Source organism: Anopheles marshallii, chromosome 2 (genome assembly GCF_943734725.1).
Source record: "Anopheles marshallii chromosome 2, idAnoMarsDA_429_01, whole genome shotgun sequence".
NCBI lineage: Eukaryota > Metazoa > Arthropoda > Insecta > Diptera > Culicidae > Anopheles > Anopheles marshallii.
The window spans coordinates 82570191-82586901 of NC_071326.1; the positions used below are offsets into that span (position 1 = coordinate 82570191).

General features: G+C 40.7%; 4 protein-coding genes across 4 annotated transcripts; 1 reads left to right on the forward strand and 3 right to left on the reverse strand.

Moving 5' to 3' along the window:
• Positions 1-1643: 1643 nt before the first annotated feature.
• LOC128706927 (solute carrier family 25 member 16-like) lies at positions 1644-11077 on the reverse strand. Its single transcript, XM_053801871.1, has 7 exons — positions 11005-11077; positions 7001-7227; positions 6682-6876; positions 6454-6610; positions 6238-6379; positions 3695-3697; positions 1644-1818 (listed from the first exon to the last, which is right to left on the reverse strand). Exons 1-7 carry the CDS (start codon positions 11075-11077, stop codon positions 1644-1646), a joined length of 972 nt encoding a protein of 323 aa, XP_053657846.1.
• Positions 11078-12920: 1843 nt separating this feature from the next.
• LOC128707184 (nucleolar GTP-binding protein 2) lies at positions 12921-14984 on the forward strand. Its single transcript, XM_053802133.1, has one exon. It carries the CDS (start codon positions 12921-12923, stop codon positions 14982-14984), a length of 2064 nt encoding a protein of 687 aa, XP_053658108.1.
• A 214-nt stretch (positions 14985-15198) lies between these two features.
• Positions 15199-15783, reverse strand: LOC128708023 (uncharacterized). The gene has a single exon (XM_053802980.1). The coding sequence runs from the start codon at positions 15781-15783 to the stop codon at positions 15199-15201; it is 585 nt and encodes a 194-aa protein (XP_053658955.1).
• A 27-nt stretch (positions 15784-15810) lies between these two features.
• LOC128718702 (uncharacterized) lies at positions 15811-16172 on the reverse strand. Its single transcript, XM_053812322.1, has 2 exons — positions 16147-16172; positions 15811-16069 (listed from the first exon to the last, which is right to left on the reverse strand). The coding sequence occupies exons 1-2, from the start codon at positions 16170-16172 to the stop codon at positions 15811-15813; spliced, it is 285 nt and encodes a 94-aa protein (XP_053668297.1).
• Positions 16173-16711: the final 539 nt, after the last annotated feature.

A 16711-nucleotide genomic window follows, 5' to 3' on the forward strand; every position in this document is an offset into this window, starting at 1 on the left:
TACCCTCTAGTCAGTTGAACCAAGTAATTAGTTCCAGTAAAAAAAGTAGTAATGTAGGTGAGCAAAATGAGATGAAATAAAAAAATCTTAAACATTCTAAATAATGAAACAAATGTTGCCCACGAATATGAAGAAACTATGAAATGCTTTTGTTGGAAATTTGACAGAAAAGTATACACATTTAAATGCCGTTGAACGATTTCACCGTACAGTAACGATTGCGGTCGTCCGACCACACAGTAGCAGCACAGTATTTGTGAACGCAGGACAGTCAATCTAGCAGTAGAATGTTGCGAACCGGTTAAACGATGAGACACATTGACTTATTTTAACGAACAAACTAACTTACACCGATGCTGTTTAAGGGGACGATAAATGTGTGTATGATTGTTAAATGTGTTACAACTTTTGCAGTAGATGCCCCCAAACCCTCCCCAAATTGCTAAGTATATACAGTGCTAGACAGCAGGTTTACTAATGTGTATGAGCCACAATCGTAAAAGGACGACATTCCGTAATGAGATGGTATACATATTTATATTTACGTGTAGCAAAGGAAGAAGCATATATATATTCTCAGCTCCTTATTACGCCTCCGAACGCATGAAGCAGACTTATGGGTAAACCAACATTCATTGCTGTAACAAATCGTAACAGTGTAACAATACAAAACAAAAAAAACATGGTAACAAATAAAACAAGAACAGATGCAACACTATTTACTGCATTGTGCGAAACGTCAACGCTTATCGTTTCTTTGCCGCTTAACACAACGATCACGTTAAATGCTTTACATTGTTTCAACATTTATATTAACAAAATATGTCGTCATCTTTATTGGTGTTTACGTGTCCGTAAACGGGTATTACATTTGCAGTCAGGCAGGCAGAAGAAACCTGGTACCTTCGTCCGTTACTCACTCCTTAAGTATGCTACTAATTTGACCTTCAGTTCGCTCGCGGCGAAAACTGTTCCGAAAAGTGACGCGCCTACCTTCTTAAAAAATCTCTTATCCTTTTTTCACATGCTTCTAAAAGAACCCTTCTGTCACATTGATGCGCGTGTAAACTTATAACATTTTACTTACATTTAAGTACGGAAACCATGTTTAACCGGTAATACTTCCAAGCTACCTTTCGTCTAATTGTGATGATAAGCTAAATTTGTCTATGAGAGAAAACAAAATAACAAAGAACGTACATGCGCTGAACATGCTTTTCCTATACCCTACATCGACTATGTAAAATAAAAAACGCGTATTGGAAGTGCCTCTTTTAAATCCACCGTTCGCTAGCAGGATAAACTGTTTTCACAATCAGTGGTACAAATTATTAGAAATAAATATTGTTTACGGAAAACCCTACCCTCATCGTCAGAGTGTTCGAGAATTGTTACCACTTTGTCAAGGTTATATCTGCTCCTCCTAAAGTACGCTTCCTTTACATAAAAAAAAACTAGAGAAAGAAATAGAGAGGATGTGAAAGAGGGTTGTTGCTTTTCTAATGAAAACTGTCCATGGTATGAAATAAGAACCTAGTACAACAAAGACCTAACAAAAATTCATCTAAAAGTTACCATCAACCGTGTTTCGCACAATAAAAACGAAGGTCTCGTCTAATATCTCGGAGTCCCTAACTCATTCCTCAAATCTTCATGCCCGTGTCCAGCTTAAGGGCCTGTTTTAACACCTCGTAGGTGGAGAAGGAGACGGCCACCATCGGTATGGCGCGCAGATAGTTGATCGACATCCCCCGGTACAGACCCTTCATGATGCCATTCTCGTTGTAGATAATCGATAACGTTTTCCACATGCCCATGCTAAGGGAGAAGAATAATTGTACACATTAGTAACGTTTTCCCATATCTAAAAAATCCAACAATTATCTAGCTCTAGATAAACCAAACACAAATAACAGAAGAAAAACTTATCGACCAGATTTAAAGCAAGCAACAGGTATTATCGAATTAACATTCATATTCCATGACCTCATTTAAATTATTTTTGCACAATTATTAATTATTATAATGTTAGCAATGCATAACTTAAAGACCGAAAGAAACGTTTATCAACGGTTTCAAAAAGCACCCAAATTAAAGCTGTTATCATTTTAGATAATCGATTCACTTATAAGATCTCTCATTTAAGCTCAGCTGCATAATTATGCGTGATGGTATTGAAAATCTTTGCATTCCATTAAAACGCTTTACATCATCATCATCAGCATCACCATTGGGTCGTACGAACTGCGCCTGTTCGAATTTCAAAAGGCGAATGACCTTAATGTGGGCTGCTATCTTTATCAAGCCGGTTTTTCTGCCCTCCAAAGTTCAACCCCATTGCCTTTGATCTAGCATCGATAGCACGGATTTCCAAACAAAATGATTTAACGAACAGTTAAATAAAATAGTTCAATTTGAAAAGATTTCGTTGAGATTTCGGTTTTACATATAACAAGTTTAATAGTTTTGAAAATCCATACATTATTGAAAACGAAAATGTCGCATGATAGAATATTAATTAAAAAATTGGCTGTTTGTATGTCTAATTTATGCATGTATCTCCGATATTTGATATTAAGCGAATAAAAATGGGTTGCGATAATTCTAGTTTCTAATATGCATAACAAAAAACTTTTGTTCGTGATACTCTCTGGTCGTTCTAACAAAAACATAAACACGAAACTAAAAATGCGCATTTAATCTCAGCTCCGAAACTGTTCTATAGATAATATTCGATAGAATTGGAAATAGATATTCCCGTCTCATGTAATGGGTTAATTCATGTAAAATAGCAATAGTAAATACCAACTGTAAGAGTATGCACTCAATGAAGTACTAGTAAGAATGCACTATGCATTCATCGTAGAACCTACAAGATCTAGCATCTCTATTAATGTTAACAATAGAATATATATCTTGATTTCGCATGTAGCATTTCGCGTTTGTGGTCATGCGTAACTGGGCAGTTTAGCACGAATTGACGTCCACAGCGCTGACCTGCTACTTGTGGGAAAACCAGCATAAAAATCCAGAAGTGGGAATTCCCACCACAATAATATCCATCCACGGCTTATTATATCAATATACTTTCAATGCTACATGGTAATATTGTGGAATATTGTGCAGATCATAACCATTTTTAACTGACAACCGATAATCGAATGTTCTCAAAAAATATTTTTTTCCCAAAAAATTCAATCCAATAACTTCAACTTTTTCAAAGATTTAGTGTAAATTACATGATTTTTTTTTTAATTCACACTAGAACTACCAGGTCGCGCATAATTTAGGTTTCTTTAGCCATGACAGGTTCTAAACAAAGCTATGAATTATGATAAAGATGTAGTTTATCAACCGATATGTGGGAAATTAAAATTGCCTTGTTAACTTTGTACAGTTAATTGCTAGGTAAATGGATTTCTTTATCCTACAAACCTACGCTACAACAGCATGCTATATGTTCAATTCCAAATCGCTTTCTCACACTCTTGCTATCGGATATGAAATACTACGCACTACACACATTTATGTAAATTACTATTCAATGTCGTCTAAGAAATAACACACTTAAGAACACAATCCGCGTGAACGTACGTTGATCGCTAGACTGATCAATAGGACGAACAGACAGGGAAGCATAAGCCAAAACATGCACGTGAGCGGAATCGAAAGCGATCGCACCATGAATACCCACCTCCTGTTATGTTGACCCATACCGCATACACACCACCCAGTAAGTGTGTGGCCCATATCGTTCCGTATCGGCATTGTAGCGCCCAGAGCCCGACGATTAGTACAGCCAACCCGTACCCCGATTGATAATCGGTTGCATCGTCACAACGACACCACACCGATGCACCACCCGGTTGATGCATCGAGTGCATCGAGCAATTGAGTTATTAACCAGCCCATCGACCAACGGGCAATCGATGCCCATATAGACCAACAACACACGGAACGGTAATAGTCCATCAATACCAAGGGGCATCGTTATTCAATTAGACGGTGCACATTTATCGCAAACGGTGTACGGTTATCGATGGGGTTGGAAGTAAAAACGGCATAAATCGTTGTAACACACCATATACCACCAACCGCCATTCCGACCGACCGACCCGGTACGCGCGGTGAAAGTAAGTAACGCGAGGTAATTAAAGTTGCGCGGGTTTTCCGCATTTAGTGTCGATTTGAAAAAACAACGGCGAGGGACAACAATCAGCAATCAGTCAGAGATGAAGAAGCACCCAAAAAAAAAAAACCAATACGTAACACCGTCACCAACACCATTCAACGTCCGTCAGTAGCGCAGCAGGAAAATATAGAAAATAGAAATAGTTAGTAAATGGAAGGTGAGATGAGAGAGTAATGAAATAGAAAAGAAGCAAACAGTCGAAAAGCAATCGAAATGACTAATGAGCTGTTTATTCTCGCTTGTACACAGCCAGCGGCGTGCTTTAGTTACTGTAAGCGTTTGAGACGTAGCTAAGGTACCGAAATGGACATTGTTTTACCTTCCAGCGGGACAGTTTGCTAACGCGAGTGTTGATGAACGTTTTAAAGAAAATGGCCCGAAGCAAATTGCGTCATTCGATTCGTTCTATTGAATGGTTTCGTTTCGAAAAACGAACAATTCTAAGAGCTGCAGCTTTTGAAGTAATGAACGAGACCCAGACTCTACTTTAATGGAACTTTAAGATCATTTATATAAAAAACTGGTAATTTTAAATTATATTCGAGCTCTTTCTTATTTCTTGCCTTGTTATATTTATAATAACAAGAAAAATACTTCCCAAGTCTAAAAAACCCCTGAATCGCAGCTAGCTAATCGACGGTTTCAGAGAAGAGTTAGCACCTAATTTAATCGCTGAAGCATCATTCATTAGCAAAAATCTGACAAAAAGTCATAAACATTGATCACCCGGAGATGTGTGAACGTGAATCAGCCCACCATAATTACTTCGCAGCATCTTCGTCCCGGTAACATTAACCACCTGCGCCGTGAAGTATCGCTTCACCAAGCAAAAGGTAGTACGAGTTAACCAGTTTTACCAGCTGTATTATGTTTCCCCATTCCACTGAATCTAAGCCAGCGCAGCACACAAATCCTTCCTCAACATTCCTTCCGTCACGGCTCGCAAAAAAAGCTATCTATCAAATATGGAAACGAGGAATGTGGAACGTGGAAGAGACACGAAAAAGAATCTCGCCAATCGGCCGGGTACCACAACTGTCGAACTTCACGGGCTGTGTAAGGAAACCGTAAATGGAAAAATGATGATACTACGCATCTGGGAAGGAAGATGACCAGTAACACTGAAATCTATCGTTTCCAAAAATCCAACATCCATTAGCATTAGCGTTTGGCAAGAGAGTACACTAGGGTCGGTTGATGACCATTTTTTTTAAAATATGCCTTCCAACTCGCCATTGCGTAATCATACGAACGAAGATTTGTGGTATTACCTGAATGCCTTTCGCGTGAATGTCACGAGCCCGCTGTGTGTCAGCAGGTGAACTTAAGCGAAAGCTTTCGCAGCTCACGGGGCCGGACATCGAACAGCGCAGAGACCGCGTACATCTTTAGAGGCCCTGCGAGAGACCGCGTGGCATGGTCGCATGTTTGGTGAGAAAGTTGTGTGTCGGCAATGTCGCACGTGTGACACACTGTGAGCGAAGTAGAGGGACAGAGGAAAACATCAAACTCGTTTCACTCCCGGTTCACCTCGAGTTGGAGGTGTGCTGAGGGCTAAATATTTACAAAAAAAAAATCCATTTCCATTACAGGCAAAATTTTCCATTACAGTTTAGCGCAACAATAGGCCGAGGTTAGATTTTCAATGATACATGAAAAAAGAATGCGCTACTTTATGCTGTTATTTGAAACGAAGATCATCAATGACAGATTGTGCCACATAGAGCGTGCCCTAAAGCATCTTCAACAGCCAGAGTGTCAATCGTTATGCAATTGCATATGCAAATATTCGACACGCCACGTTTCTCCAGTCTCCCAAACGGAAGGGATCGTTTGGGGATGCTTCTTCTTCGATTACCGCAACTTAGCGCGCGTGGCTACAAGCACATCGGCAAACTGGTCCCTTTGGAGGTCAACACTTCACAGACCGATTTACATACACCGTATTCTTTAGCTCTCACCGATGGATTATGAATGAAGCATGGTACAAGGGTAGTGTTACAGCCGGAGTCCGGTAGATCGGTTATTTAAGCGCGATTTCTTACCCAAATTTCGCTGTTTCCGGATTCATCATCGCCAGCTGCATCCGCCTTCGCGTAACGTCCAGCGGATAGGAGAAGGATTGTGCGACGGCACCGGCAAATCCACCACAAAGCAACTTTGCCGGGACGCAAAGTACTAGTCCACCTGTAATTCGTTGGTGCGTTAACTTTAATTCTAGCTTCTGCTTCATGTATCCCTTCAAAACTGTCTCTACTTACCGGTGTTTCGGTCACACTTTTTACACGTTATGCCCGGTGCGTACTTCATGCAGACAAACTTCAACATCTCGAAGCAGTAGAATGAAAAGCCGGCGTACGGTACCATACCCATCAGCGTTGGTACGAATCCCCGGTATAAGGCACGCAATCCACCTTCCTAAGTGTTGGAAGATCGTAAGTATTAACAACAAACTAACCAATATTTACGCTAAACGAAGGTATGCTTACCGTCCGGAAGATTGTTACGGCAGTGTGTACAATACCATTGTACCGATGTTCGCCAGTAACTTGGAACGCTAACCGGGCTCTTATCGTATCGAGCGGATACGTCAAGGTGACTGCGGTCACACCTGCGGCCGCACCAGCTATAAATTTGTCCGCATGCTTGATCGGAAGGTTCGTGCCGAGCGCCTTCCCCAGATACTGGTGTCCATTGAAATGCAAAAAGAGGTTTCCAAAAAAAAAACCGAAGTCGAAATTACAATAAGAAAACACACATTCCACCTTAGTACTTTAATTAAATGCATATTATGGCTCCACTGCCTACCTTTTTGTACACCTCGAACGCGGTAAACTGTGTGGCAGCGTACGGAAATATCCGTACCATCTGGGCACCGTTGCCCTTGTACAGCGCGAAGAACGATTCCTTCTGGACGATGTGCTTCAGACCGCTAAACACGCCGAGATGTTTGTAGTGGATCGAGTGTGCCTGCAGCAGGATCTTGATGCGATCGAGCGGTGCGACGGCCGTTTTCGAGCACATGCCGGCCACACCTGGAATCGGTAAGCGATGACATGTTTGCATGATTAGCGATTTGAACGATGCACGGTCGGTGGCAGGGGGGGCAGGAGGAAAATAAAAAAAGCAACCTTGCGTGTGATGGCATACTAATAATGAAGCTTTGAAATGCGTTTTGTTTTTTGGAGACCTGTTTTTAATAATAACATTTATTTAACTAACTTATTTATTTAATTTATTGATTTTAATTTCCTTTTTATCTTGTCAATAATAAGCTTATCAAATATCTAATAAATAATAAATATCGATATATAACAGGGTTTTCAGTTATTGTGGAACATAGTCGACTATATATATCTTCTCTACTATCCCGTCCATCACGATAAAGCTTTGTTTAGAATCGATTATAATACACAAAAGCACAGAAAGGAGGAAAGATTTATGTTTTACTTTCAAATTTTAAATATAAAATAAATCTTAGGCGCGAACGTAAAAAAGATATAACCTCAAAGACCTTTGAACAACAAACGAAATTATCTTCAAATATTTATAATTAACCTGAATTTATTAGTATTTGAAGGAAGCTTTTTTTATTTCGTTGCGCGTTGGCCGACATAAGCGAAAACCCTGCAATTTGAGAACGCTCAAAAGCTTAACATGCATTCAAATTTTCACATCCGATCAAGTTCGTGATGTGGCCGACAAGAAAAAAAAGTAATAAAACTACAGGGGAGTAATGTAATTTAAAATTGATTAATTACACATAAATTCAATAACAATTTCTACAATAAGTGTTAACTATTTTTAGTCAACTGAATTCACTAATAAAAGCATTAAAGTATTTAAGATAGCAACATATGAACGACAAAAATATGTAACAAACAATGAATAAATTACAGATACTTTCTGCTAATATTTATGATTCATTTAATGGAAGTTGCAACAGCAGTGGGAAACTAATATTCGCTCACAAACAAACTCTTTCAATCTCCGCGTGACAGCAATTAAAGGCAAGCAACAAACGATTTGCTGCCAAGCGAACAAAACAGAGAAAAAACCAGCCCCCCCCGTTTACAGCCAATAAAACACAGATGAGCAAACACAACAGAAGGCATTAACTACGAAATGGAAAGTGACAAGGTGGTACGAGACCTTACCGAAAACGCATCGCTCAAAACAGCGAAAAACAAAAAAAAAGCCAAAGATCGGGTACAAAGTAAGGTCATAACTGGGTCCCCTCCTCCAAGTCAACTGGAAGATGTGTGAAAAGATTGAATTGAAATTACTGTGTCGTGCTGGCAATGGACGCAACGAGTGGACACAGTGGACACGGAGAACGTTGTACGCTTATAGATGGGGGGGCCTCATAACCAGAGAGGTGCTATTACCATCGTGCTGTTTTCGAAATGGCATGAAGTTTAGTTGCACTACACCCGAAAATCACGTAAATTTTGGTAGTAATGAAAAAATTTTCGAGTATGAAAATCCATAAATAGCGTTTATGGTTGTAAAAGGATCTCATAAATCTGTTCAACAGACGTGATATAAATTATTTGTTTCTATGAATTCCTCGAACTGTCAGTGCCAAGCCATAAGATTCCCTAATGTTTAGGACCTCTAAAGCTTGATCCGCTTCTGATCAGTACAGTATATGAAATCATTATTTTATTAACTTTTCTGTCCAGTATTCATCTATTTTACTTTCTATGTTACTTTATATTCAATAAAATACCTCGAAACATACAATAAAAACAAAAATACTTGACATAGTAAGGAAACAGATAAAGCATTTCTACGAGGATCATCACGAAAATGGAATTAGTCTGAGACGCGATAATAATCACGATTTAATGGATGATTTAATTATCGATTACTGTGACTAAGCGAAACCATTTTTTGCCAAATTACGTACGACGCTAATGCATATGTAGCAATATTGGTAAAGTTATTCATTTATTCTTCCATTTCGTGTTACGACTTGCCGGCGTTATGTTGCCTTATAGTACAGTTCGTGACGTAACTGTAAGACACCTAGTGTTGGCAGGTGTTAATAACGGGAACATTTGCTTTGATGGATAACAATGATGTTTTACAAAGTTCTACTGAAAGCAAAAAAGGTTTCCTATGGATTTTGTACAAATTTTTCGAATATGTTATTCCATATTGTGTCTTCGGGTCGAAAAGTGCCCTAGTTAGACAACAGCTTACGTTACAACAAACGTTATTTTCGATGCGCAGGCAGTCTCTGAGATACGTGGTTACTCTTATACATGAATTATAGCAGTCCGCTGTAATAGCGTATCTCAAGTACATCGCGTATATAAAAAATTGGTAAAAAAAATGACCTGGAATATGTTATAACTATGGAAGACTATAGTATGTACTATAGAATAGTTTAACCCAAAAAAATCATGTAATGAAAATAAAGCATATCAATCAAAATGACTGGTCCGGGCCATGCAGTTTTAAATACTACGGGCTTTAAATTTTTAAAGGAATTATTTTTGAAAATTTTAATTAAACGTCTAGATAACTCCCGACTAAAAGCAATAAGAGTCCAGAAGCAAAATTCGTTTATTTTAATATTTGATTTAATTAAATTGTATATTACGTATAAATATAATTTTATTTAATAATATTTTAATTTAATTATCAATAAACACTCGTCTTGCAGCCAATTTTCTCATAATCCTGCATGAGACGCATGCACAACTTGTACAAGAAAATATCCAGGAAACATTGATAATTTTGCAATGCAAATCGTTTTCAAAGCATTGAAAAATTGGATAAACAATTTAAAAAAATGCCAAACGAGAATATTTAGAGAACATTAATTCGTTTATTAAACCATATTCTTCTTTACAGGCACTATAACCACAACAGGTCTATACTTGCTAGTTCGGGCTTTCTGTGTCTTTGATTTAGCCATAGAAGAATAGTCAGTCCTGCTAATGGAGGATTCGTCCGGATGAGATTTTGAACCGATCCTGTCCTGTGTGAATATCGGCGTCAAATACATCGACCCTATGTTCCATTTATAAAACTATACAAAATCGTATTTTTGCAGAACATCTTTTTTCAAAATTTGTTCAACTTCATCTATTATTCTAAACAAAAAGCAGTGTCTTATAGTTTTGTTACGTAGTGTAATTTATTAGCACAGCAGTTGGAGTGAAGGTGCAGATAAGAATCGATCCATAGTATACGACGCATTAGACCAAATGCCGCGGCACGGATCTATGCAAATGACTCATTTATAGAAAACTATTATATTAGTGAAGGAACATTGAGTAAGAATCGTCAAACTACACTCAATGAATACTTTATGTGTATTAGTTTATAATAAGACATTTTCAATGTAGCATTCAAATAATCAAGCGAATAAAATAGCCAATTATTCTTTTGTAGTAAATTTGAGAGAGTTGTTTGTTTTTTGTTGTCAAGAGGTAATTTTAGATATTTTAAAACAAACAATAATTATTCCATAAACGTTTGAGGCAAAACAAGTGAGGTTTAAATCAATACATTAAAGGTTAAAAAATGAGCTAGAAAAAGTAAAATTGAAGCGATAACATATCAACAATTTATTCCAGAACACTTTAACAAAGAAATAATATTCAATAATGTGGAAAATATATGAATTAATAAATATTACACCCATTAAGTATTCCCAATAATGGTTTTAAAAAGCAGAATAATGATACATATACAATATAAAGTGCTAATTTAACAAATGCTGGATCCTAGTGCCTATTTTTGTTATCAACTTTAACAAATATAAAAAGAGGTGGATATTTTACGAATAAACTTACCTCCAGCAAGAAGATTTTTAACGATAAATTCGACATTTTTCCTCGACTGCTCGGTTGCTGTGATCGAAGCCATGGTTGAAGTTGCGAATGTGTGTTGTTGCTATCGAAAATCACCGCTGCGGTTTCTACTGATTCACTGACACGTTTGAACCCAGCGGGAAAATACACTATGCACCACCTTGTTGCCTGGGAAAAACACAAGGAAAATATTCACCCACACACACACACGTTAATTCGTTTTTACGCACACAGTTGTATATGTATGTAGATCGTAGCCATCTGCCGTTGCTAAATCTATGGCTACTTGTGTTTAGAGCTAGCGGAACTGCACCGGAACAAAACATAACCCAACCACATACACACACAATACATCACAATTGTGCCGGCAGGCGAGTGAAATTGAACAGACCACATCAGTGAATAGACGAAGGTAGACTTGAAAGAGCGGCGAGCAAAGATGTAGGCGAATCGTACCGAACCGAATGCGTGGCCACGCGGAATGCTTTCTTCATTTCGCAAACATCTCTCTGGGCAGGCTGGATACTTTCTCTTATCAAAACTTGACGCATAACGAACAAACGAAACTGAAACAAATAACTGTGCTGATGATGATGAACGAATGAGGTGAAGTGAAGAAAATGACCAAATGGGCAAATGACCATAAACAAGTGCACGAATCGGGGCATCGATCGAAGCATAATCAATTGATGCCGTTGGAGTAGTAGGTCGAACCGTTCTTTGGATGGGGATACGCGAGAACATCGAACTCGTGGGGGTTCACAAGCAGCGCCGTGATTATTCACATTATCTCACACGGGGAACTATTCTACTGGTTCTTCGGCCGGCCCATTTAACACGCAATGCGTCATACAATGACCCCTAGCCACACGACGATTGCTCAAATCGGACACGTCGCAAAAATACCGCACAACACACAAAACTGCAACAGAGCCGGTTTGGTTTGGGTCTTCAAACAAAGTCCTAAAAGAGCAACAAAACACCAAAAAAACGATCAATGAAACTCACGGCTGCATCCAAAACGCATTCACACACCACGACGGTGGACAAGATTATGAAGGAGAAAGTTTGTTTAAAACCACACACACCGCCCAGTCGGTCGGTGGCTGGATTCTTTCACCTTGACGCACAAACACAACGACTGCTTTCGACACGGGGAGATGGTTCGAATTCCAATGTTTTACCGCGCCACACGCACTAGCTGATCGCGGCGTTCGACCACCGTTTCGTGGAACTGCTGGCAACGTATTGTAAGTATGTGCGGCCGTGTTTCGCTCACGTTCCGGCCGTAAACAGGTCTTTCCAGTTGCTGCGGTGGGAGAAGAATGTAAACAACAATCGGCACGCTGTGACAGGTGAAATGTCATATAGTGGGACAGCTCCGTCCAAAAAGATTGCAGCAACAGAGAAAGCAGCAGGACAATTGGCATTAAAAGCTATGAATATGATTTTTATAGAAGCCAATAAATATTCAGTGGAAGTTTGAGAAATTTAGAACAAAATGCTGAACATATTTGTTTATTCGTAGCTACTAAAAGATAGAAATGATTTGATGACCTGGCTAAATGTGCGAAAAACAAATAAAACATTCTCCTATTCTCTAAACACTTTGCATTACTTTTATCAAGTTTATCCGCGAAGACAAAACACGATATAGGTTATGAAATTGGTTCTGAAACGACCACAACGAAAATTCAAATATTTACACAGCACTCGATCTGTCAAACAGGCAAAGCTGACAGCTGTCGTTGTAATCAACGAGCCGCGTGTTGCGGTCGCCGTGTTTATTTGCGTCGTGTGAATTGCCGTCTCCGGAAGATATTTGGTGGAAAATTAATACCATTTCCAGTTGTTAAACTCATACTACAACTACCTACGGGATATAAGCCAGCCCCACAATGCCGAAAGTGAGCTCCCGGTCGGGGCCACCCCGGAAGATGTCGCTGAACAAATCGACACACTCGATGAACCCGGACCGGTCTACCGAAGGTCTCAAGGGGGTGGCCAAACCGCGCACGAAAGCGACCATCAAGCGGTTGCAGATGTACCGGAACTTCAAGGCGAAGCGCGATCGCCGAGGCAAAATCATCACCCCAGCACCGTTCCAAGGGTGGGTCCCCAGCGGTACAGTGGCCCGTGTCGAACCGTCCCCGAAGTGGTTTGCCAATTCGCGTGTCATCTCGCAGAAATCGCTCCAAAAGTTTCAGGAAGAGATGGGCAAAGCGGTGAAGGATCCGTACAAGGTAATAATGAAACCTACCAACCTGCCGATTACGCTGCTGAACGAATCAGCCCGTTACCAACGGGTGCATCTGCTCGATACGGAAAGTTACGAAACGACGTTTGGCAAGAAGAAGCTACGTAAGCGACCGACGCTGAAGGTGCGAGATTTGGAGGATCTCACGAAGACTGCGGAAGAATCGGCCGAGAAGTACGACGAAGCGAATGATCACGATATTGAGCGGGACGACGGTGGTGTGAAGGATGCGGTGCGGGAATACATTTTTGCTGCCGGTCAAAGCAAACGGATCTGGAACGAGCTGCACAAGGTGGTTGATTCGGCGGACGTGCTGCTGCAAGTGCTGGATGCACGCGATCCAATGGGCACCCGGTCGAAGTACATCGAGAACTTCCTGCGCAAGGAGAAACCACACAAGCATCTGTTCTTCATCCTGAATAAGGTCGATCTGGTACCGATCTGGGTGACGCAGCGTTGGGTTGCCATACTCAGCAAGGAGTATCCGACAATCGCTTTTCACGCCTCGCTGACGCATCCGTTCGGCAAGGGTGCGCTGATCAATCTGTTGCGACAGATCGGTAAGCTGCACGTGGACAAAAAGCAGATCAGTGTCGGGTTCATCGGTTACCCGAACGTTGGCAAATCGTCCGTCATTAATGCGTTGCGCAGTAAGAAGGTGTGTAAGGTGGCTCCGATTGCGGGCGAAACGAAGGTATGGCAGTACATTACGCTGATGAAGCGGATTTTCCTGATCGACTGTCCCGGTGTGGTGTACCCGACGGCAGAAACGGACACCGAGAAGGTGCTGAAGGCGGTGGTACGTGTCGAGCTGGTGAATAATCCGGAAGACTACATCGAGGAGGTGCTGAAACGCATCCGCAAGGAGTACGTCGTGAAGACGTACGGTGTGTCGGAGTGGACGGATCATATCGATTTCCTAGAACAGATCGCTCGCAAAATGGGAAAGCTACTAAAGAAGGGTGAACCGGATGTACCGACCGTAGCCAAAATGATTCTGAACGATTGGCAACGCGGACGGTTACCGTTTTACGTTGCGCCGGAAGGTTTCGAGGTACCAAAATCGTTCCACGAACAGCAACAGGCCACGGCACCGGAGCAAAACGACAAGGATCAGACGGTGCAGGGTGACGAAGAGCAGAAGAGTACGTATTCCGGTGTAACGGCCACACCGACGATCCCCGACTCGGTAAAGAAGGGTCGCGAGCTGTTCCAGATACAGGACTTCCGCAAGATAAAGGTTAATCTCGAGTTCGAAAGTGAGGACATTCGCGAAATCGACAAGATCGATCTGGAGCTGCTGGAGAAATTGAAGGAAGAGAAGAAGGCGGAAGCTAAAGCGAAGCGAGCCAACCGTAAGAAAGCGGGCAAGGGTGATGGTGAGGATGAAGATTCGTCCGGCATCAGTGATTTCTACTCGGAGGATGAATATGATGAGGAACAGGGTAGGGTGGTGCATCGTAGCGCCAAGGAGAAGGGTGCACTTACCAAGAAGAAGCGACCGACGAATGAGACCACTGTTCCGGAGGATTCCGGAAAGGTGGACGAACCGGAAACGAGCACCAAAAAGCCCGCTAAGCTTACCTCCAGACAGAAGCGTGCGATTGAGCGGGCAAGTAAGCGCAAAAAGATAGGCAGCAACTTTTACGAAACGCACAACGTTAAGAATCGCAATCGAAATAAGAAGGCAAAAATGGATGATTAGGTGCGTTGTTGGCAATCTTTGCATTTCTTTCCTCTAATCCCCTTCCTTTAGACTGTTGCGCTTGATATAATAAAATGATAACATAGTGTATAATGAAATGAAAAGGGACTCAAATTGTCGGATTTATTAAGAGACTGTTTTCTTTTATTCATTTAACATGATTTCTTTTACAAATATTAGTACAGTCTACTTATTTTCATTTAAAAAATCGATTTCATCTACACCGTCGATACAGGACACGACTGACCTGGGACAGGTTTAAGTCCCTGACGGCAGGTATTGGATCCTTACTTCGTAGCGTAGGTAAATATTCCGGATCCTTCCGGAGAAGGCATTGTCCTTCGTAGGGACAGTCGCAAAAGTTCGCTATACGCACCGTACGCTGGGTTTCGATATGACGGGAACTATGTTTCGCACAGTGCCGTTTCGCGTACCAGCCAGCTTCGAACGGATCCTCTACGCGCTGATGGCAGCATTGATCGTCCGGAAAGCTGTACTCGCATCGAACGATCGTGTTACTATCGGCGACAGTTGCTCGATCGTCCACATCGGGCATCATTGAGAGCGCGAGCGAGGGATATATTATAAATGCAAAGAGCGTCACTGCGACCAATGTGACCTTGGGTAGAAAGAGTGCAAAATATTTGTCTGGCAAATATGTCAGACCAACCAGCTCGAACCAGGCGGTCGGTATGTATGCCCAAAGGATATACAACAAGAATAATGTCTTAAACAATAAGTATAGAACGAATCCGTAAATAGCTCGGCCGGGCGTTGGTGCCGGCGTATGTTCAGGCATGTTGATTACTCGTCCTGATCAATAGGCCTAATAATGGTCGTACTTTTCCGATACGGGTGCTCCGAATTGGTTAAGCGTTTCGCAGCAAAGTATTAACGAGTCACAGGACGATGATACGGCTACGCGTACATTCTTCGCTTGCTCACCGGCCAACTCTAGCAGGAGTATGTTTTCTTCCAGCTTGATTAGTTTGTTAATAAAGCTTCGTTTCGGTTCACTGTCGACACGTAGAACTTCGTATGCTATTTCCGCATGCCGTTTGGTAGGAAATGGTATCTTCAGTGTCCTAAAACCCCACAAAGTTAAAATGATACCCACGATTGTGCTCTCTTATGTTCTTATGAACTAATAAGTTTAACTTACACTTCAATATTTGCTGTTTTTTGCATATTTTTGCAATTATTTTTTTCCCGTAAGCTTAGGGTAGATTATAAAGAAGTACAATGCGTGCTTATGTCATTTTTTGTACAAGACGGAAGTATTGTATCACTCTTGTATTGAATCAGAACAAATGAATGGAATGGTTTAAAGTTAAATATTTCTCTTATGCGGGGAAAAACGGTTAGCAATGCATTGATTTTTAACCTACCGCATGTATCGTGTATTTATCACTTCAAAGTTACACTCCAAATATAATTTTACCATCGTGTTGTACAACCCTGAAAGGAGCGCTGTAACATCATCGTTGTGTGTGGCCGGGAAAGTATATAGAGTGCAGGTAGTTTCATACTATTTTCTGGACCAAAGTATATAGAGGTCAGGTAGTCTCATAAACTGTATTTTCATAATCAACTAAAAAAATTACAATACGATCAATCATAAAATTAAATGTGGCATACATTGCGAAAGCACAGATGAAAATATTGAGAACAAATAACTCATACACGCAGTTTAAATAGAGTTTATGATTGGTTCAATAGAAATTGTT